General features: G+C 53.0%; 1 protein-coding gene across 1 annotated transcript in view; it reads right to left on the reverse strand.

The window, feature by feature from the left end:
- The window catches only part of TENM4 (teneurin transmembrane protein 4), a 410,796-nt gene extending 388,598 nt beyond the window's left edge, over window positions 1-22,198 (reverse strand). Inside the window, exons 1-2 of the mRNA XM_047751949.1 lie at window positions 21,907-22,198; window positions 17,359-17,628 (exon numbers count right to left, since the gene is read on the reverse strand). Of these exons, the coding sequence (XP_047607905.1) occupies window positions 17,359-17,628; window positions 21,907-22,135 (499 nt within the window). The 5' untranslated portion in view covers window positions 22,136-22,198. The remainder of the gene's footprint in view (window positions 1-17,358; window positions 17,629-21,906) is intronic.
- Between the last annotated feature and the right edge of the window lie 566 nt (window positions 22,199-22,764).

Genomic DNA, 22,764 nt, shown 5'->3' on the forward strand with positions numbered 1-22,764 from the left:
GTTTCCTCTGAAAAGGTGAGCTGCGGTCTGCTATAAACTGAATGTTTGTGCACCCCCCGCCCACGCATGTGCTGAAATTCTAACCCTCCAATGTGATGGTATTAGGAGGTGGATCTCTGGGAGGGGACCGAGTCCTGAGGGTGGCGCCTCCTTTATGAAAGAGACCCTGGAGCTCCCCGCACACCTCCTGCCACGTGACAAGCAGCGGGGATGGGCCCTCGCCGGACATCGACTCTGCGCACAGCTTCATCTTGGACTTCCAGCCTCCAGAACTGTGAGAAATAAATGGCTGTTGTTTAAGCCGCCCAGTCGATGCTATTTTTGTTACAGCAGCCCGAGCAGACTGAGACAAAGTCTGAACCCTCGGTACCTCAGAAGGTGACCTTACTTGGAAATAGACTCATTATGACATGTCATTCGTTAAGATGAGGTCAGACTGGAGTAGGATGGGCCCCTAATGCAGTATGACCGGTGTCCTTACAAGAAGTCAGCCCTGTGAAGACAGGGACACACCGGGACAAGCCCCGTGACAACGAAGGCAGAGACGGAAGCGCAAGCTGGGAACACTAAGGATGGCCAGCTGCCCACTGGAAGTGAGGACGAGACAGGGAAGGGTTCCCCTGCAGGGCTCAGAGGGAACACCGCCTTGTCAGTACCTTGATTTTAAAATTCCAGCCTCTAGAACTGTGAGGTGGTACACTTCCGTCGTTTCAAGGCACCTGCCGCAGCCCTAGCAGAGTCACACAGCATCTGACAAGGACTGGTTCCGTCCTCCTGTCTCCTCTTGCCGGGCTGCAGTCTAGAACTCTGCAACGTGGGCATGACCGTCCATCAGGAGGATGCTCTGAGACCGCATTCTAAGCCACGCACACTGATGGAGCGCCACGTGCCAGGGCCCCACTATGCGGAGACAGGTAAATAAGCTGTGGTCTCCCCAGAGCGACAAAGATCTGGAGGCGGTGTCTAGATACATACAAAAGGGGCCACTGAGAAAAAAATAACACCTCCAGCCAAGGCGCCAACTTCAACAGGACTCCCAATATCCCCCCCACCCCCATTAAACAGTGCTGAACACCGACGGGAACGGTGGGGTGAACCATCATTCTGACTCCACAGCTTCCCCCCAGCTTTTGAGCTGTGGGTATTAAGCTTCATTAAGACATTGTCGTTGTGGAAAACAAAGTTAATCAATACTGGGAAGCTCTCTGTCGCATGAATCAGCCAGCTGTGCAGGAATCGACGCTAGACCAGCAGCCCCTTCCTGCCTGGGCTGGTGCTGTGACAGCAGCCCCCATGAGCCACCATGCTGCCAGGGCCTGGGCTTCTGCAGTGGGTGACACTTTTGTGGTTCCCCACACTCCCTGTCTATGAACACACGCTGGATTTGTTTCAGAGCTGTCATGCTCCTTGGACTAATACCAGTCACAGCTACGGCTTGGCAAGCCGCCCCTGTCCATGCCCATATGTACCTACACATCAAAGAGGCCCCGGGGCAGTGAGAAGGCACAGGTTGCAAAGCCAGATGGATCCGTGTGTGAACTCAGCCTTTACCACCTGCTGGATGGGTGGCCTTCCAGGCGTCATTTTATCTGCCTGAGCCTCTATTTCCTTATCTGCTAAAAGCCTAAACACCAATCTTTCTGAGACAGTAAGATGATGAAACAAGATTATATATTTAAAGAGGTTCATCTGGTATCTGACCTATAAGAAATATTCAAGTAGTAACTTTCACACTTTATTGAGTATATACTTATTATCAGAAGTAATTATTTAACAGTCCTTAATATAATAGTACTTTTCATTTTTAATTTTTTTTCTTTTTCTTTTTTTGGTCCACACCCAGCATATGGAGGTTTCCAGGCCAGGGGTTGTTTCGGAGCTACAGCTGCTGACCACAGCCACAGCCACAGCCACGCAAGATCCCAGTCGCATCTGCGACCTACACCACAGCTCACGGCAACGCTGGATCCTTAACCTACTGAGTGAGGCCAGGGATCGAACCTGCGTCCTCATGGATGCTAGTCAGATTCGTTTCTGCTGAGCCACATGGGAACTATGGCTTTTTTTTTAAATACTCATTTTCATTTTTAATTCCCCAAGGCACTGAGATTTGCTGCGGGACAGGCCACTGAAGGGCCTCGCAGCCAGCGGTCATCCTGGGACAGTGAGTCTGTTCCTTGGTCTGTTGGTTTGGGATGGGGAAGAAAAAAGCCATTCCTAATAGTCAGCCGGGACTGGCCTGGCCCTCCCAGCGAGGCAGGGGCTTTCTCCTGCTGAATAGAAACAGTTTCACATGCCAACATCAGACAGGCCACTCTGTGGCTACAACGGATCCAGACGAAGTCGAGGCTACTGTGCCATCATGTCTGAACTTAGATAAAACCCCAAATTAGCCAAACCACACAACGACGAAGAGCCCCCACCCTGGCGAATGTGAATAACTGCTGCTGCTTTTCCAATGACAGTTTCAACCTCACTTCACTTCTCCTGCCTCCTATGATTTATTAAGACGCTCAAGCGCAGAATCACCCCTACTTCCTGACAGTGTCCAACCCAGAGCAAAGCTCCCCACTTCCTGGAACCTGCCTGCCCCCACATTACCTAAGACGAAGCCGATCCTGTATGTCCTTTTAAACACTCTTCACTGAGACAACCAGTGAGTCCCCCAGGACGTGTGTCCTATGTCCTTCCTCACTGCACAGGGTCAAGAAACCCACCTTGGTTCAACTGCAGGTGAGCACATGGTTGGTTTTTCTTTTTTTTTTTTAGACCCACACCTGCAGCACATGGAGGTTCCCAGACTATAGAGGTCAAATCAGAGCTGTCGCTGCCAGCTTACGCCACAGCCACGCCAGATCCGAGCCACGTCTGCCACCTATACCACAGCTCATGGCAACACTGGATCCTTAACCCACTGAGCGAGGCCAGGGATTGAACCCACATCCACATCGATAGTTGTTACTGCTGAGCCACAATGGGAACTCCCCTGGTCGTCTTTGGCTGGAAGGCATTAAAGGGATTTGGATGTTGCCCTGCCTGAGGAGAGAGGGGTCTGGGACGCTTTCACACCTGACCACAGGTAAAGCTTTCTCCCCAGCCCACTTTCTGTGTCCCACGGGTACAGCCTCCAAGCTGCCTGCTGCCGCTGGCACTCCTGAGAGCTGCGTTCCAGGATTCGCGGGTGGGAAAGCCCATTGTGCGGATGCTCCTCTTCCTGTGGTCCTATTCCAGCTTCCCCTGATGGGTGCTCAGAGCGGCAGGTCTTAGGAATCATTTTATTCAGTTGCCTAATAGGGCCGGATTTCTCCTGCTGGGTCTGTGCCTGCTGGCCACCTGGGGTCACTGATGGCACTCACGTAGCACCCTGCAGGGTACTGCCTAGTTATGTGTGGTCTTCTCCCCAGCATGAGCGCCTGGGGCCAGAGACCAGGCCTGCACCTCCCACTGCTGCCCCGAATCCAGCAACACGGCTACAGACTAGCAGTGCTGCCTCGGCGTGAGATCATTTAACATCTTTTTCTTTTTCCTGTGATCCATCATCTTATCCTCTCTTCCGTATTTTTTCCTCCATTTTTTTGCGGTTTGTATTTTTGTACTTTTTAAAATTAAACTTTCATTTTGAAAAGCCAGACCATCTGCAGGGAGGGGTTAGTCCACTTCCATAGACTCAGATCCCCCCCAGCCACGTCTGCTTTCTCCCCGTGCAGGAGGCTGTCACTGTCTGCTCTGCAGCCTGCCCCTCCTGGCCTGGGATTCCTCGGTTTTCTTCCAGTGTCCCTTCCTTCAGCATTAGCAGTGAGCTTGCTTTATCAAGCAATCCCTTACCGATAAAGTTTATACCCACTGTTACCAAGTGAATGACCAAGAATAGAGACAAAACAGCACCAGGATCCTGAGAAGTGGAGGCTGGGGTCACTCATGCGTAAGCAGGCAGGGAGGACCAGAGGTTTGTGTAGAAACGAGTCAACCCAGCAGCCTAAGATCCTCGGAGAGGCCTGTTTGCAAGGCTGGCTCCTGGCCAGCCCCTGGGAACTTGGCTGGTAAAGAGTTCCTTACCTGATATAAAACCTTCTCTCAATGAGTAAGTCTAGGCTTACTGTGCCTAGGCTGTGAGGACAAATAATGAGGCGTAGGCTAAAAACCTGCCTTCCTTCGAGAGTCTGGAATTTTGACCCATGCTAGGCAGAGGGTGCCTACGTGACCTGCCCTGGTAAAATCTTTGGCCACGAGATCTCTCTTGAGCTTCTCTGACAGACAGCCCTTCTGGGACCACAGCTTTGTGCTGGGGGAACCGGGCTCACACTGAGTGGCTCTGCAGGGAGAGGGCACCCAGAAGCCTGCACGTGGTTTCCCTGGATTTTGCCCTGTGCGTCTTTCTGCTTTGCTGGTTTGCTTTATATCCTTCTGCTGTGATAAACCTTGGCCTTGAGCCCCACTATGTGCTGAGTCCCCTAAGTCCTTCTGGTGACTCAGAAAGCTTCAACCATCCCTTGACACAGGCTCCAAGTCTGAAGGTCCACTGTCAGGGTTTAAAGTTGGGGTGTGGGCTCAGGGGCCCCAAATGGAGGAGGTGACATGATAATTTATGGAATGTCAGGTTTCCACGGGGCTTTGAGCTCTGACACACTCGCTGAGTGTGGATAATCACAGACATGTGCCAGAGGAGATGCTGGAAGAGCTTGCTAGATCCAGCTGGAGAAAAAAATGACACAATATTTTCTCCAACTCAAATGCATCTTTTAGCACTAACTCTAGTGCAGAGGTAATAAATTATTGAAAGTTGTGGATGCGGGTAGAAAGCAGGGTGAGTCCTTTTGCCCCCGGGTGAGGCCACAGGACGGGAGACGTCCGGGAAACCTCGCTTGTCCCATGCTGTCTAACTTCTGGCTTAGCCCCTTGGGTCCTGTGCGAAGAGCTTCCTCTGCCTTGTCACAGCCCACTTCACACCCACGATGGCTCCCTCTCCTCCCTCTGCCTTCCTTGCCAGCAGCTGGAATGGCAAACAATTGCCCTTTGTTTGCCCTACACTTCGAATCCGAATCTGCTTTGTTCCATATGATTATTTCCTCCTTGGAGGCGCACTCATGAGCGCAATCTGTTGTGCAGTTGCGGTCCTGCAAAGCAAAGAGCAGCAGACTCATTTAGGAGCCAGGCTGCTGAGTGGTAGTGGAAAGAAAAATTCTCAGCGGTGTTTGGAAGAGAAAGGGTTTGGCTATTTCTTTGAAGGGAAGTTTCTTCCAGAACAGAGAACCTGGGGTGAGAGCCTTCTGAGAGCAGCCTGGGAGCAAGTGGCCTGAGGAAAGCCAGACTGCTGGAGTCTTTTCGCACTTGGCCTGGGCAGCTGGGGAGGCATCTTTGACAGCAAGAGCCAGGCGGACTGGGTGCCAGATGTACAGGCGTATTTCATTTTACCGCCCTTCTCAGTGCATTTTTTACATATTGAAGATTTGCGGCAGCCTTGCATTGTCAGATGATGATGAACAATTCCTAGCAATAAAATATTCTTAAAGTAAGGTGTGTGTGTGTATAGTATAAAATATAAATATACAATATATATTAGACATAATGCTATTGCACACTTAACAGACTACAATATAGTGTAAACATAACTTTTATATGCACTGAGAAACAAAGAATTCATGCGACTTGCTTTATTGCAATGAGGCAACATCTCTGAGGTATGCCCACACCTGTGAACAGCAGTGCTGCAGCTACAGGCAGAGGGACCAGAGGGACCTGGGGTTGAATCCCATGTCTGGGGCTTTCCAGCCGTGTGACCTCAGAGGACTTTCCAACAATGGTGAGACTCTGATCCACCTCAAAGTTGTTGCAAATGTTAAAGAGAATGTGAAAACACTGCAAATCACAAAATGCTGGACAACTGATAATAGCAACACCACGATATGCTTATACAGAGCTACCTACATGCCTACCTAAGTGCTTTAACTCTCTGAGCTCATTTAATTCATAACCACACAATGAGGTAGACAGTAGAATCATCCCATTTTACAGGGGAGGACACTGAGGCATGGAGAGATTAAGAAACTTGCCTTGTGTAACACAAGGTGACACAGTTACTAATAAACAGAAGAGCTGGGATTCAAACCCAGGCAATCTGGATCCCACAGTGTGTGCCTGTAACTGTGAGCTGCTGCTCTTTGGGAGAGCGTAGTCTAGCACACTGGCATGCTGTTAACCCAGAAAGCACTGGCTGTCATTCAGTTAAATGTTGGTCCTCCTGTCTCCATGAGGCAATGTGGCCAGGGGTACAAGCTTTGGATTCTGATCGCCCTCTGTTAGGTACCAGCTTTGTGACTTTCTGGTTGGCAGGTTACTTAAGCTTTTGGGGCCTGTCTTAGCTTGGAGAGCCCAGACCGTGTGGCTTAAACAACAGAAATGTATTTTCTCACAGTTGTGGAGGGTGCTGGTATGGTCGGGTTCTGGTGAGGGCTCTTCCTTGCTTGCAGACAGCCACCTTCCTGCTGTGCTGCTCCCTCGGTTCTTCCTCGGTGTGTGTGTGTAGAGAGAGCCAGCTCCCTCTTCCTCTTCCTAAGGCACTGATCTCATCAGGAGGGCCCCACGCTCATGAGCTCACCTAGAGCTCATTATTTCCCAAAGACCTCACTTCCAAACCACATGATGTTAGGGGTTAGAACTGCAACAGAAGAATTTAGGGAGGGATGGATGGGAGTTCCCATTGCGGTTCAGTGGTTACAGATCTGACTAGTATCCATGAGGATGCAGGTTTAATCCCTGGCCTCACTCAGTGGGTTAAGGATCTGGCGTTGCCGTGAGTTGTGGTGTAGGTTGAAGTTGTGGCTTGGATCCTGCGGCACTTGGAAGTGACTGTGGCTGGTAGCTACAGCTCTGATTTGACCCCTAGCCTGGGAACTTCCATATGCCACAGGTGTGGCCCTAAAAAGCCAAAAAAAAAAAAAAAGAATTTAGGGAGGGACACAGCTTTGTGTGAAGCATGGGGGTCCCAATTTCATCATCCATAAAATGGGAAAAACCAACCCTGCAATGGGCTGATATTCTCATTTGAATCAGGAAAGCAGGTCACCTTCGACCTCTCCCTGCTTAAATCTTTTTGGGGTTTCTTGTGACCTTTGGGGGAAAGGCTGATCTCTTGAGCCAGCAGTTCAGAGCCATCTTCCACCAGGTTGCAGCCCAGCTCTCCTCTCTGGCTTCAACTCTTGATTCCTTTAAGCTCAGCCAGAATAAACTTCTTGCTACCTCCTTAAATAGTTCACACTGCCAGGAGTCAGACCTGAGGCTAGTAAGGCGCCTTTTCTTCCCCACTGCTGCTCCCCATCATCAGAGGAACTGGCTGAAAAGAACACACTGGAAGGAGTCTGGGGGAGGGACTGGTCTTCGCAGCGACCTTGTCCCTAAAGAGGTATTTCGTGGGCTTTGTGCTGAGCCTGGTTCTAGGGATCTCATGAGCAGTCGCTGTCACCCTCCCCCACTACGCTTCAAGTATCAAACCCACACGAACCCCCTGGAGCCCTTCCCCACACCCTGCTCTGCATGCTTCTCACTGGCCCCAAGTCAAAGGAAAGACAGTCATGTCTGTATTGCGGCCAGTCAACCTGGGTTGATCAGTGTGACATCAAATCGGTGGCAAAAATCCATGGGTTGGGGGAAGGCACCTTCCACTTGACCTGCTTCCTGTGTATGATGTTCACGTATGTTTGCCCTCGTTTCCTTTCCAGCTGTGCAGAGTGGAGCGATCCTGCTGGCTGTGTGAACCTGGATCAGGGCCCTTCGAGCCCCCGGATCCTCCTAAGTCAGCTCATCCTGTCTGGGCTGCTTCTCCTGCTTCTCACAGCCACTCAAGGGCTTATCAGTCACCGCAATGGCCACAACATAGAAGGAGCTGGGGGAGGGAGGGGAAATGGCCAGGTCCCACAGACCAGGGATTCCAGCTCCATCACTATATAAGCCATGTGACCTTGGGCAAGTCCATCTGACCCCAGAGTCCAGCTTCTTTTAACTGAATCTGAGGCCTTGCCCAGACATGCACTTAGTCTCTGTAAGGGGGACCTAGAAATACTACGTCAATAGTTTTTGGACAAGACTATGACATCATGAATCATGGAATCTTCAAGGTGAGGGGTCCTTGAAGAAAAGGAATTAATACTCACCTGTTCCTGCTATATGCCAAGTGCCACTTTTTAAACTTTTTTTGGGTACTAAATTGCATAATAAGAAATATATTGTACAGGATGACCTGCAGATGATGAATATAGAGTATAACTAAAATAAAAAGTCACAAGATAACAAAACTGTAGGCTGTTCCTCTCCCATCCAATGGTTATCATTCTATTATATTTACTTACTTACTTACTTATTTATATTTTTAGGGCTGCATCTATGGCATATGGAGGTTTCCAGGGTAGGGGTCAAACTGGAGCTGTAGCTGCCGGCCTACACCACAGCCACAGCAATACTAGATCTAAGCCCGTGTCTGCGACCTACACTGCAGCTCATGGAAACGCCAGATCCTTAACCCATTGAGTGAGGCCAGGAATCAAACCTGCATCTTCATGGATACTAGGCGGGTTTGTTAACCACTGAGCCACAATGGGAACTCTCATTTGTAATCATCATTTTATTTTAATTTTTGCTTTTTAGGGCCGCACCTGTGGCATATGGAGGTTCCCAAGTCTAAGGGTCGAATCAGAGCTGTAGCCGCTGGCCAGCACTACAGCCACAGCAATATAGGATCAGAGCCGTGTCTTTGACCTACACCACAGCTCATGGCAATGCTGGATCCCTGACCCACTGAGCAAGGCCAGGGATCCAACCTGCATCCTCATGGATACTAGTCAGATTTGTTTCCACTGTGTCACAAAGGGAACTCCCACTTGTTATCATTATTTTAAATGATGGTGCTAAGCCACAGAATTTATCTTAGGCTCAGCTACTGCCCATGGTTGGGAAAAGGCAACCTTGCATCTCTCGCGTGCAGACCTGCCTCTCACGCTCATTACGACTTTAGGAAGCAGGCATGTTTTCATTCCCATGTTGCAGGTGAAGAAACGAAAGCTCAGTGAAATTCACTCATCTGCACACAGTCACGCAGTTTCTGAGTGGCTGAGCAGGGATTCTGAGTGTGACTCTAGAGTCCCTTTCCTTCCCAGTTATCTTGGTGCCTGAGAGTCCAATGACCCCATCTGGCTGATGGGGAAACTAAAGAGGAGCAGCAGCTTGCTTAAGGTCACACTGGGTCTGGTGACAGAGCCTACAATTGGCATCAGATTCACCTTGGATTCCACACACCCCAACACTAGAACTGGGTTCCTGCCAGCAGGAAACTCTTCGCCCACCATTGGTTACTCCCTTTCTTCCCTGAAGTATCTTGGGTTCTATGAGGTTGGAACAGGCCAAGAGCCACTCTCCCTGGACAAACCTGAGCTTACAGGGGGAAACATGCCTCGCCTGGGCACCTCATGGCTTCAGGGGAATTGAAAGTCATGTTGGCTCAAATTAAAAGCAAAACTTGGGCCTGTTGGCTTTCCTGCACACACAGTGGGTCCGAACCTAGTTTCTAGAATGCAGTCTATCTCAGTTGCCTGTAGCTTTGCAACTCCGTGCCTCCTATTTTCCTCCTTCCAGCTTAGAAGCAGGGTGTGCTTGTAATAGCACATACTGCCCACCAGGCGGAGCTGTATAGCACACCAGTGGGGAGTGGACTTGGGGTGTGTTTAAAGTCTTCTGGGGAACTCAAAAGAACAATATTAGTGGCTGTCAGACACCAGCTCCCAGATCACAGGCAACTCCAGCAGAGGTGGTTTTATGGACAGGAGACCCCATGGCAGACTTCTCCAAGCAGTTTGAGGAAGCTGAGCAGGAGGAAGGGCTGGAATTATGGGCCCGGGGAAGCCAAGATGCTAACAAAAAAGATGGTACCAAATGTCTCCAGTGGGCAGTTGGCAAGGCTGGAAGTGGGAGTCTGGCAGCAAGTCAGAGACCCAGCTGTTTGGCAGCAGGATGAGGGAGTACGGTGTGAGGAATGGACAAGGGGTGCGGTTCACGACCAAGGCCATGAACTGAGAGAGAGAGAGGGTGGAGCGGCATGGGACGGGCCACTGCTAAAGGACACTGCAGCCAGGCTGAAGGAGCCGTGAGGCCAGGAGAAGGGTCAGATGTGAGCACTCCCCTTCGAGAATACGGGACCCCATTCTGGTCACAGAACCTAGGAGAATTAAGGTCTCCCTTGCTGTTAAGGAGGCCCTGGGGCGGGGCAGGGAAGGGCAGCTGGTTCACCTCCCCAGGTACAGACCCCATCCTCAGGCCTCCGTGCTCCGCCTGGCCTGAGTCCCATCCTCTCTCCTGGGTTACCACCGTTACCTCCTACTCCAACCTCACCTGCTAGAGCTCAACTCTGCTTCCAGAACGATCCTGTCCAAGCATTAGGCCCTGTCACTCCTCAGCTCAGAGTCTCCTGTGGCTTGCCATGCAGTGGCCTGCACACCCTCCCTACCCCACGTCCCCTTTCTGACCTCCTCCCCAGTCCAGCCACACTGGCCTCCTGTTGCTCTCAAACAAGCCAGACACCCTCCTGCCTCCAGGGCCTGGTACCTGCCTTTTCCTCTGCCAGGCGGGCATCTCCTCCAGACACGCTCACCACCAGCTCCCTCGCCTACTCACAGGCCATCTTCTTGGTGCAGCCTCCTCCAGCCTCCGTATTTAGAACTGCAGCCCCTCTCCCACCCTGGCAATTCCCTAGCCCCTCTCCTGCAACTCAATCATCTTCCAACAGCCTATACAATTGTGTGTGTCAACTTGTTTGTCAGGCTCCCCACTGAGGAGTGGGCAGTTTTGTCTGTTTTGATGAGGTTGGAAGCCCCAGTACCTAAAACAGTAGGTGCTCAGCAAACAGTTGTTAGGGTAGGTGCTCAGCAAACACAAACAGTTGTTAGGGTAGGTGCTCAGCAAACAGTTGTTAGGTGATAGAGGATGCACCTCACTTTCCAACCATTCTTCCTGCACACTCAGTCCCTGCATTCCACTCCCACACTGGCGGGCCAGCCTCCTGGAACACGCTGACATCGGCCCACCTCCATGCCTCCATCCACACAGAATGCCCTTCCCTCCCCCTCCGAACCTGGTAAAGTCCCTGCCATGCCTCAAAGCCAGAGACCAGAACTTCTTCCATAAAGCCTTCTCTGCTCCCTTCTGCTTGGACTTCTTCTCGGAAACCTCTACAGTCTCTACTTTAAATGTCTTTTCTCCAGCAGGTCACAGTTAGAGTGGCCTGGGAGGATCTCTAGGTCCTATGATTAGCTCTAACAGGTTATGGATTCGATTTCTTTTCTAGCAGTTTCTAACACTGACAAAGAAGTCGATGTTCTGGACACAGCTAGAATCACCTCCCAGCTTATGTATATTTTATTAGCATCGAGCAAAGAGAACTGGAGAGAGGGTGGTCAGTGGGCACTGGAACGAGGTAGGTCTGAATTCAAACCCTGGCTCTGCCGTTTACTCTTGCTGTGTGACCTTCAGCAAGTCACCTAACCTCTCTGAATCTCAGTTTTCTCGACTAGGAAATGGGAAAGGTTACAAATCAATAGGCTTGTTGGCTCAAAGGTCCCTCCTAGCTCCCAGATTCTCAGATGATCTGATGCTACCAGACCCTTCTCAATCTGTTTTGGAACTTGGGAACTGAGAGACCTCATTATGTGGATAACTTGGCCCCAAAGAGACATGATCCCTTAAAAACACCGGGCACCTCAGCTTTCTGGGAGGGAGTGTGGGCCTGTTCACAGGGCAGAAGGGTAGTCAAATACAGGGGTGTAATTCCTACCCCAGCTGAAGGAACCCAGCTTCCTGACCTAGAAAAGGGAGCCTTGTGTACAACAGCTGGGTAGCTGCAGTACCCTGGCTTCTTAGGGGGATTAATGATGGCTATTCTTACAGATTTTTAAAACTAAGTCTCATGAGCATGGGGCCAGGGAGGGTAGAGGATAAATGGAGTTAAACTGGTAATGAGCTTCCTTCTCACTGCGCTTGAAGACGCTCACCGCTCACCTCGTCTACTGGCTCTCAATAAGCAATTTGGCTGCCTAATTAGGTTAACCAGTAATTTCCCTTTTGACACCCAGGCTGCTTGATAATTTGGGGGCAACTGTGATTTGGTTTCATTGTTTCTTTTCTAAGTGAATTTCTCCATTTGCCTCTGGGATTAAAGCGCGGACTAAATTCTCACAATTCCCCAGGCCTACCAGGCCTTTCTTGCCGCCAAGCCTTGGCTGTGCGACTGCGTCCGCTGGGAGCGCCCCTCTCAGATCCCTCCCGCCCAGGGCGACCCTGCCGGCCTTGGGGCCCAGGCGCATAACGTGAGTGGCAGGAAGGAATGGGCCTTTGTGCCCTTGGGGCACAACGAATGGCTCCCTTTACTGTCATCCCATGGCTCTTTCAACAATTAATAGTAACAGCTGGCATGAATTAAGGACCAACACAGACCAGCCGCTCTGCAAATGTCATAGTATATTTAGGCTCACGGTGACGCACCAAGGGGGAAAGATGCTGTGCTGTTTGGGTGCCGTCTCATGATTGTGGTAAAACACGTATCACCTTTCTAGCCATTTTTAAGGGTACGGTTGGGTGGCATTAAGTATTCACACTGCTATGTACCCATCATCCCAACCTGAACCACGGTACCCACGGAACATGCAGCCCCCACGTCCCCTCTCCCAGCTTCTGGTCACCCGAGGGCACTGGCTTAGAAATGCAAAGACTGCGGCAGACAGGGCGAGGCGACTTGCTGAAGGTCTCAGAGCAGGGACACGGCGCGGCCAGGATCCGAGACCCAGCTCCTCACTAGACTCTGAACCCACTTCTTTCCGCCCCACCATCCTGCCTGTGACACTTCCACTGCAGATGGTGCCACGACGCTGTCTCAGCTCCACCTCCCTGCCATGCATCTAGAACAATGCCTGGTCTACTGAAGGAGTTGGGCACAGCTATAGGACAAATCCCAGAATGAATCTACAAAAGAGACACGGGTCCACTGACCCCATGGTCGGAAATAGAACTTAAACGGCGAATCCTACTTTCTCAAAAGTATTTACAGATGCCAATCGTGTGCCTGGCATGACGCCAGCTCCTCCTCCTTGTGCCCCCACCCCCGGCCCCCAGCAGGAGAGGCCTGAGCACTGGCTCTGCCTGACGGCCCTGAGGGGGAAGATTTGTGTTTACATTACCCAGTCAATTCTGTATTTATTTTGGATATTAAGCAGTGACATAAAAGCTGCTGACATTAACCTTCAGGGGCAGAAACTGGCTTTAATGGACCCCATAAAAGTTATTATTGATGGCAGCTGCATGCAGCTTTGCCAGGGCCTCTGCAAAAGCCTCCACCGCTATCAATGCTGTTGACAATTACTATTGACTAATGGAAGGCCCGGCATGGAGGCAGAGTCAATGTTCCTGTGGCTGGAAGTTGGCAGGGGTCACGCTTTGGTGTCCTCGATTGCTGATTCCAACGGAGGTGGGCAGAGGGCTCAGATGAGAGCATCAGAGAGACCTAAGTTCAAATCCAAACCTTGCCAACTTGCTGACTGACCAGCTGCACAATCTCTGGCCAGTCGGGTGACCTTTCGGGAGCCTCAGTTTTCCCATCTGGGAATGGAGATGCTGTGGTGCTGCCATGAGGGTGAAGGCCGTGGCCCGTGTGCCGCAGGGTGACAGCACCAGGCCCTCAGCGTGGCCTCCCTCTACTCCTGGAAAGTGGCTGCACCTCGAGGCCTTGGCAAACACGTCCCATGGAGGTGAGCCCCGTTCTGATGCTGAGGCCCAAGTTCTCATCACAGACAAAGGACAGAGCTGGGGCCGGGCGGATGACTGTGAGAGAGGCAGGCAGGGGAGAAAGATGTGATAGTGGGAGGACAGGAGGAAGAGGAGGAGAAATGAGCCTGGCTTCAGCTCAGCTCAACCTGTGGCTGCTGCACACCCGTCACCTATGAGCTCCAGTCCTCAGCTGTGAGCTGAGCTTGATAAGAACACTGCTGACCTCCTCAGTGGATAAAGGGAGAGCCATTCCCATGGCTCGTTCACTGCCAGGACGAGTCACTGTCACTATTTAGACTTCGGTATGACAAAGCCATTAATGTAGTTTTCCAACCCGGAGCGAGTGGGCAGGTGCGGGAGCACCCGAGGGCCATCTGGGTCTGAAAGTCCAAGCCTGGGAGGGAAGAGGCGGCCAGGGAGCAGCTCTCTGTTAGGTCCACCTGCCCACCTCCTTCCCAGCCCTGCTCCCCCAAGCACGGCGAGGCTCAGAGGGCTGTGGCCAGTGCTGGAAGCGGGCAATCAGAGGAGAGGGTGGCACGGCCAGGGAAGCAGGCAGCCATCTCCCTGTCCCCATTATCAAAGGCTGAAGCTCTTCAGGCTCGTTGACTATGTCATCATCACCCAACAGAGGCTTAATTCAGCTGTAATTCAGCTCTCAGGGAATATACAACAATGTGGGCGGTATGCACCTCACTCTGTCATGACTTTATGGAAAAATGATCGTTTGTCACCATGGCAAGAAGCCTTCAAAGGAACAAAGAGTGCAAGTACTTTGCTGCGGAGAACATTCACTATGACTAGGGCTGCAAGAGTCAAGATTTTAGAGTCAAACGGGCCTGAGTTCAAATCTCATCTTGCTAGCTGTGTGACCTACGCAGGTTTCTTAACCTCTCTGGGTCACAGAGTCCTTATTCTGATGGCTGAGCACTGAGCACTGGGCTTGGAGGCTAATAATCAGCAGCAGGTAGTAACCATCATTGCTGTTACTACCATTTTCCTTTTCTTCACCTTCATCTTTTTTTTTTTTTTTCCTCATGGCCACACCCTCAACATACAGAAGTTCCCAGGCCAGAGACTGAATCAGAGACACAGATGAGACCTAGGCCACAGCTGCAGCAACTCTGGATCCTTTCAACCCACTGCACCTGGCTGGGGATGGAACCCGTACCTCCGCAGCAACCCGGGCCATTGCAGTCAGGTTCTTAACCCACTGTGCCACAAGAACTCCATGCACCTTCGTCTTAACGTAAGGGCTTAGAAACATAGAATCCTAGATCCAGAAGCGCCGGCACGTAATTCAGCTTACTTATTCCCCAAAAGTTTTCACTGGAACACTGTTCCTTTCAGATGCTCTGAGAAGAAAGGGTTCTTCATCCTTAAATCAATTTGGGGACTGCCACATATAAGCTTCCTCGCTAATTTATCCATTATCATGCATATTAAACTATTAAAGGCTCTGAGCAGTCCTGCAGTAAGGAAACTGGTTAAATTCTATGAACCCAGGGTTTCCTACATTATTTGGCCACTGAGCACTCGCCTCCACCCCCTTCAAGCTAAGAACTATCAACGTTCTTAGAATATAGGGAATGCTGATTTCATTTAAACTACTTATTTTATAGATCAGGAAACTGAGGTCCAAAGAAAAGATCTAACTTATCCGATGCTTCACCCCAGGTCAGTGATGGAACTAAGGCTTCCTGCCTTCTAGTCAGACAGCATTCTCTGTACAGGCCTCACACACAAATTGAAAGCATGGTTGGGAAGGGAGAGGAAGGGCTGCTGGCTGGGCTTGGGCCTAGGTGGGGGGGCGGTGGATGAGGGAGTGTGGATGGCTCCCCACTGCAGAGAGGGGCACTCGTTCAGGTGCTTAGGTCGCTGACCCCCTCCCAGGGCTGATGGAGTGTCAGGGGAGGGAGACACTGTCAAGCTGATATCTGGGATCTGCTGCAGCCCCATCCTCAAACAGGTGCACAGGGTCCCCAGGAAAAAGGAACCAAGTTCTCTAGCAGCAGTGATGGAATTGATGCAATTCTGCTGCACCTGATTCTTTTAGGGGATAATTTCTCCATCCGACCTGGAGCTCACTTGGTCTCCTGCCTGATCCCAATCTGGGACTGTAGGACTGTGTCACTCACATCCCATTGGAGCCTCCCTTCCTCTTTTTTTTTTTTTCTTTTTAGGGCCACACCTGTGGCATATGAAAGTTCCCAGGCTAGGGGTCGAATCAGAGCTACAGTTGCTGGCCTAGGTCACAGCCACAGTAACGTGGGATCCGAGCTGCATCTGTGACCTATGCCACAGCTCATGGCAACACCGGATCCTTAACTCACTAAGCAGGGCCAGGGATCAAACCTGCATCCTCATGGATACTAGTCGGGTTTGTTACTGCTGAGCCATGATGGGATGGGAACTCTCTCCTTTCCTTCTTGAACTCACCTGAGTCTTCGCTTTTGACCTGGTGTCTCCATCTCCCACCTCCCCCCCAATCCTCCCAAATCCTGGGAAGGAATCACGGGATCCTGCATTTTGAGCCGGCAACCAGCAGGCAGCACTGGCTCCAGGCTTGGTTCTCCCAGTTCCCATTCAGATGGCCCTCCCCACACACAGCCCCCTCCTGCCTCTGGTGTGGCAGTGCCAGCAGACTCCCTCACTGGACTTCTGAGAAGCAAAGCCCTTCCCTGGGGCAGTGCAGAGGGGCCGTCTGGGTCTCCAGCACCCTCCCTAAGTCTTTGCTGCCAGACCCAGCAGGACCCACCTGCTCCCTGTACCTCAACCACAGATTGCCCAGGGGCTTCAGGGCACAAAGCACCACAGAAAGGGAGAGTCCGCAGTGGCCTGCTGCAGGGCTGCATCTAACTCAGAGCCCCTGCGGGATCTGCCGACAAGGTCCAAGAGTAAAGAGGAACATTCTGGAACCCGGCACCCTTTTCTTCCGCATAGAAAGGAGGCATGTGAACGAGTTTGTCATCTTTTTCCTCCACCGCATCTCTTGGCCTTGGGGTGGGGGCTACAGAGATGAGAGCCAGCACTTTCCCAAAGCTGCAGATGAGCTCATGGGAAAGCTGGAGTACAAACACGGGCTTTAAGTTACTCTAGCATGACGGTTTTGGTGAAAAAGCCATCCTCCGATGGGCAGAAGATCCTGGGGTGGGGCAGGGCCATGGCGACTGCCCGAGGTGGGGCGGGGCACCTGGAGGCTGGGGGCTATGCCAGCAGGATTCTGCAGGATGAGGCATGGCTGATGTCGCAGAGAACAGGCTGTAGGGGGAGGGTTGCCACTGGCCCCCCGGCCCCTCTGCTCCACCTGCCACAGGCACCTTGTCAGCAATACATCCTGCCCTTAAGGCACTCCCCTAGTCTGGAAGGAAAGAGCAGCGACCCAGCCCTGGCCTGTCACCCATGGGTAGGTATTTCACGTGACCCTGCAAGAGGGTCTGCCTTTTGACCACTGAGAGCAAAGCAATTTCCACCGACTTCACCAGGGCCCCAAGTGACGGAGCGGAAAATCAATACCGTAATTAAAAGCCTGGCTCTGCAACCCAGGCCAAGCGGGCCACTCACCAGTCTCCGTGTTCTCGTGCTCCGTGTCGGTGAGCGTGAGGTTGGAGTTGGCCCGGCTGGACAGGCAGGAGCTGCGCCCCGACCGCGTGCTGCGGCCCCACAGCCGCACGGGGTGCTCGGGGGACAGCACAGTGTCAGCCTCCAGGTCGGCCTCGGAGCTGGCCCCCATGGAGTAGCCACAGTGCGGGAGGCCAATGTCTGTCCGGTACAGGGTCCCGTGAGGGGGCGTCACCTCCCCCAGCCCCAGCTCACGCAGGGTGAAGTTGGTGCCTGGGAAGAAAGGCAGGGGAGATTGATTAGGGGGCTGGGTGTCGAGGGGGGGGGTCCTCCCTACCAGAAGCCTGGCTCCCACCCCAGGACTCATTGCTGTCCTTTGAGCTTGCTGTGTGTCTGATGCTCTGGCCTTCTCTCCGCGCCCTCTCCACCAGCCTAAACCCTCCACACCTTTCTGGAAGACTCAATGCACATGGTACCTCCTCTGAGAAGTTTCCTCTAATCTTACACCCTGTGCAGAAGTCATTGCTTCTTCCTCTGAGCTCCCTCTGAGAGGCCTCGGCCCTGGTCAGCCTGCAGAGCAGAACTGCTGAAGGGCCTGGCTCCTCCCTGGAGATGGCCCCAAAGGGGCAGGGACCGTGTCCAGCTCATCCCTAAATCCCTGAGCCTAGAACTCCGCCTGGCACCCAGAAGGGGCTCAACACATGTCTGCTAAATGGGACAGAGGGCTTCAGCTCTCCTCTTCCAGGCCAGGGTGGTGCTGGGGCTGCCGGCAGGGGGCGCTCCGGAGCAGTGTGGTGGCCTGGTCTCTGAGATGCCCATGGCTCCCTGGGACCAGACACTCCTTGCCGGCCAGCTCAGCAAAGTCTGGGGCAGGAAAGGGAAGAAGACAGTGACGGGCTGGGAGAAGCGGGCCTTGCACAAGAAGTGGGCTCTGTCTTCTGCTTCCTCTGCCAGGGGGGCTGTGACAGGAACCAGTGGGCTCTGGAGTAACCCAGGGAGTCAAGCACACAGCCAAGGCTGGGCTGCTGATGGGCCTCTCGAGGCCCTGGGGAGGCCTGGCTGCGCCCGGGACTGAGGCTGGGAAGACGTGGGTGGGGGGTGTTTCCATGGGAAACACAGCCTCCGTGTTACTCCTGAATGCTCATCAGGGCTTATTCGGGGAGAGCGTCTCCGTATTTCTCATGGTGCCACGAGTGTTGGCGCGGATGAGGAAGAAAGTTAAACCAATGATATGGGAAATGGACTTAGAATCAGGCAGCATCACATTTAACCCAACCCAAGCTGGCCCTGGGCCTTGAGCGATGATGACAGCAGTGACAGGGCGTGGCGCCCGACTTCACAGAGCTCATAGTCCGGAGGGGGCGACGCAACCCAAACCATGTTTAAGGGCGAAAGCCCAGAGTGGGAGACCCATGGACAGGGCTGTGGGAGCACAGAGGCAGACGGCAGGGTATTGGGGTGGGGGTTCTTGCGGGGGAGAGTGAATGTGAAGAGACAGATGCCCTGGCTTTGAAGGATCCTGCAACCAGGGCTGGGCCTGAAGAGGACAAGCCCACCAAGAAGGGAGAAGGAACCGCAGGTGAGGCGGTGGGGGGGGATTAGCCAGCAGAGATGCCCCCCCACCCCAATCACTCTTAGCAGTAACTCCTGTGCCCCTCCCCCCCGCCAGGGTCCTGGTCAGCTCCGTGTCCAGCCTGGCACCCAGCAGGTACTCAGTGAGAGTTAGCTACATAATCAGACACACTCCGGTAGTGCCGTGGGGGGTCAGATAAAGGGAGAGGGGAGGCGGGAGAAGAGACCAACTGGGACCATGCTGAAGTGACAGGTGTTGAGGCTGGCCCTGGGGGGAGGGGTGGTTCATGCTGCTACAGCCTTGATTTGAGGTTCGAGTCACAAAAACGGTCCATACTGGTTGGTAAATAACTGATGCTCGGCCTCCTCACACCTAGAGCCCCAGCCTGTGCGCTGCCTGTCCCTCCTCTCAAACAGCAGCCTCCTAGGAGCCAAGCGGTTACGGGTGAACGTCAGCAGGCTGCCCATCACTGGCCTCCGGCCCTGCTCAGTGGCCAAGGAGACATTCTTCTGGCCGGAGCCTGGGTCAGACCAGGTGTGAAACGCTGTGAACATCACCCTATGTGCCACACTGCAGTCTGCCCGCCTCTGCTGCTCTCCTTCTAAGCAGAAGGAAACTCCAACCTGGAGCCTAAACCCCCTCAGTCAGCTTCCCTCCCTCTCCGCACACCACCCCCCTGGCCGCCCTGCGTACCTCCCTCTGACCTCCTTTCCCCCCACCCACCCCTGCCCACCTCCCACCCCTGCCGCCCCCAGCCCCTCTCCCTGCTCCCCTGGGCTGCACCTCTTAAAGGAGGCCAGTCACATGTCATGAAGAATGACTGTTACATTAAGTGAAAAATCAAATTTATTTGCAACAAACAGCCCGGGCTGCACTGATTTCCACATGGCTTGCCCTGCATACGCTTTTAAGCAGCCGGACTCAATGGGAGTCAGCTGAGCCATCCCAGGACAGGAGAGATGCAAGGTGAGGGCTGACCCTAAGGGCTCAGGGGTCCTGGCGAACCAGCCCAGCCCCTCTGCTGTGTGGCTTGAGATGTATTTCATCAAACGTGAGATGTTCTTGTGATCCCTTTGCTTTAAGACCCTTTGGCTTCTTTCCTGGGGGGCCCAGGGCTGGGGCTGACAACACACCTTGCTCAACATCTAGCTGGGCAAGCTTAGGTGGGTTACATCGCCTGGGCCTTAAAATGTCGTAGTGGTAGTCTTTAAAATGGGGGTGATAATCTATGACCTGCTATCCTCACAGGATTTTTGAGCCTCCAGGAGGTAATGGGCGGGAAAGCACTTTGTAAAATGTCTATGCCTGTCTATGAGCTGAGTATGCTTCTTGTTTGTTATTTAGGAAGGTAAGAGGGGCTTCTTCTGGAGCCTCATGTGCTAGGGTGACATCCAGGGGTCACCAGGATCTATCAAGCACGGGCAAGAGAGCTGGAGGAAAGCTCTGACTCCATGCGTCCCTCTCTGTCGCTGAGACCCAGACATGACAGTAGCAGGCAGCATGTCTGAAGCATCCCCGCGGTGCAAGTGTTAAGTGCTCTATTCACAGTCTTCCTCAATCCTCCCCCACCCCCACAATTAGGAGGCACCATCTTTCTTCCATTGCCCAGGTGAAGACCCTGAGCCAGAATTCAAATCCAGATCCGACCGATGCCGGAGTGTGAGCTATCAACCACGAATTGGGAAAAAGCTGCAGACCTTTCTCTTGTTTTTAAAACAGGAGCGGCAGCCTTCCTAACAAGTCAGCTTTTGTGTGGATCCAGGCCTGGGGGAGAGGCCAGGTAGGCCTCAGGTGTGTGTGTCTGTGTGGTGGGGGCAGCTCCTCTTGCCTCTGTGATCTTGGGCAAATGAATCACTGGGATCCTTGTAAGGATTAAATACCAAAGACAAAATGTATGTAAATAACACAGCACCTGGCCAGCTGGGTCTGTGGAAGGGAACTGGGCAGGGTAGACTCTGGGACTTGTGCTGGCCCACCTGGCATTGAGGAGGGCTCAAGGCTCTAGAGGCAGAAAAACAGGAATCACTTTGGGGGTAGGGAACACAGATCACAGCAGGTGTGGGAATAATGAGCTGCCCAGCGGGGTTGGAGCGTGGGCGGTGGGGCGTGGAGAGGCAGGGGATAACAGGAAGATGAAACGGTTTGGGGAAAGCCCTCTCACTGCAGGTTAAGGAGCTCCCATTAAGGGCAGTGGGGAGTCATTCCCAGGTTCACTTTGGTTGCAGTGCAGAGCATGGCCCAAAGGGGGCAGCACTGGGTGAAGAGGGGCTGAGGTCAACCCTCCCAGCGAGAAGATAACCGTCTGAACTGGGACAATGGCAGAGGGGACAGAGAAGAGGGATGGATTTGAGAGGTATTCCGGAGTAGGATGGCTAGGCTCTGGTGACCACTGTGTGTAAGAACTGAAGGACAGGGCGTCAGGCACCAGACTATCCCCATGTTACTAAATTTTTAGACCTAATTATCTCACCAGCGTCTTCCTCTCAAGATCAGAACAGCACTCGACACAAAGCTGCCGCCAAGGTGTGTTTGTTGAATGAATAAATATAAGCACGAATAACAAAACACACAAAACTAAGACTTACTCAGCACTTGGTGTCATCACACTTACCCCTTAAACATGTCACCTCGTTAGTCCTCAGGGGCAATTCAGTGCAGTAGTCACGGCCATTCAACAGATGAGGACTGAGGCTCAGAGGAGAGCCTGTGGTGGCTCAGACCTCAAGCCCAGGCGGTGTGACCCGGATTCCAGCTCCTAACAGCCTCCTGATACCCACAAGATGGATGAGCATGAAAATGAATGGACTAAGAACTAACCCGCAGAGAGGCTCTGACTAGATAGATCTCGATGCCCAAACTGCGGAGAGCTGGCGTCCTCCACCCCGCTGGCGTTCCGCACACGTGCGCGCACGCCCCGCCGAGGGGCACACCTGTGCGCACGCGCCGCCCCCGGCCCCGCCCCCCGGCCCCGCCCTCACCCGGGCGGCAGAACTCCTCGGCCTCCTGCGGCACCAGGTCCTTGACGCGGCTGCTGCCCCCGTAGGCCAGGCGGGCGTCCTGGTCGTAGGCCTTGAGGGTCTCGCTGGAGCTGTAGGACTTCTGCGGGGCCTTGCCCTCCTCGCTGTCGGCGGACGAGCTGGTGTAGCGGCGCTCGGCGTCGCGGCGCCGGGTCAGCGAGCGGTACGGCTTCCTCTCCTTCACGTCCATGGCCTCCGGCCCGCGCTCCTCCACATCCACGAACAGGGTCCTCGCCGCACTCAGGGCCGAGTGGTCTGGAGCCCGAGAAACCAAAGAAAGGGCGTCAGTTCTGGCCCCAGCAGGCAAAGGCGATCTCGGGGTCTGGGACCTCGATACACCCTGCAGCGCCTAGAGGAGGGGCCTCGGGCTGCGGAGGTTGAGGGCACAGCTCCATCGCGGAGGTAGCACGGGGGACTCGCACGCAAAGCCGCTAATGATGAGTCCTTTCTCTTCCTGCTCCCCGACCTATCTACAGCCAGGATGTCCCCAGCTTCTCCTCCGGGGATCGGTATCAGAGAAACTGACCACAAAAGCCGCCGGGCACAGGTTTTCCTGATCCCATTAGATGGGAATCACGTGTTTGTTCCCATCAGGCCCCCAGCGAAGACCAGGCCTCACACAGAACAGGGGCTCCTTAAGAATTTGTGAAATGAACACCTATATTCAGCCGCTGGGTATAAAGCACTTTGCATATCTCATTAAATTGTCTCATGTTCCGAGATGTTAGTACTGTCACCAACCTTTTTTTTTTTTGGAAATGAGCCAAGGTATAAACCACCAATCCAATTAAATAATTACCTGCTCATTGTCCTGTTTTC

The sequence above is a fragment of the Phacochoerus africanus genome, chromosome 11 (genome assembly GCF_016906955.1).
Source record: "Phacochoerus africanus isolate WHEZ1 chromosome 11, ROS_Pafr_v1, whole genome shotgun sequence".
Taxonomy (NCBI): Eukaryota; Metazoa; Chordata; class Mammalia; order Artiodactyla; family Suidae; genus Phacochoerus; species Phacochoerus africanus.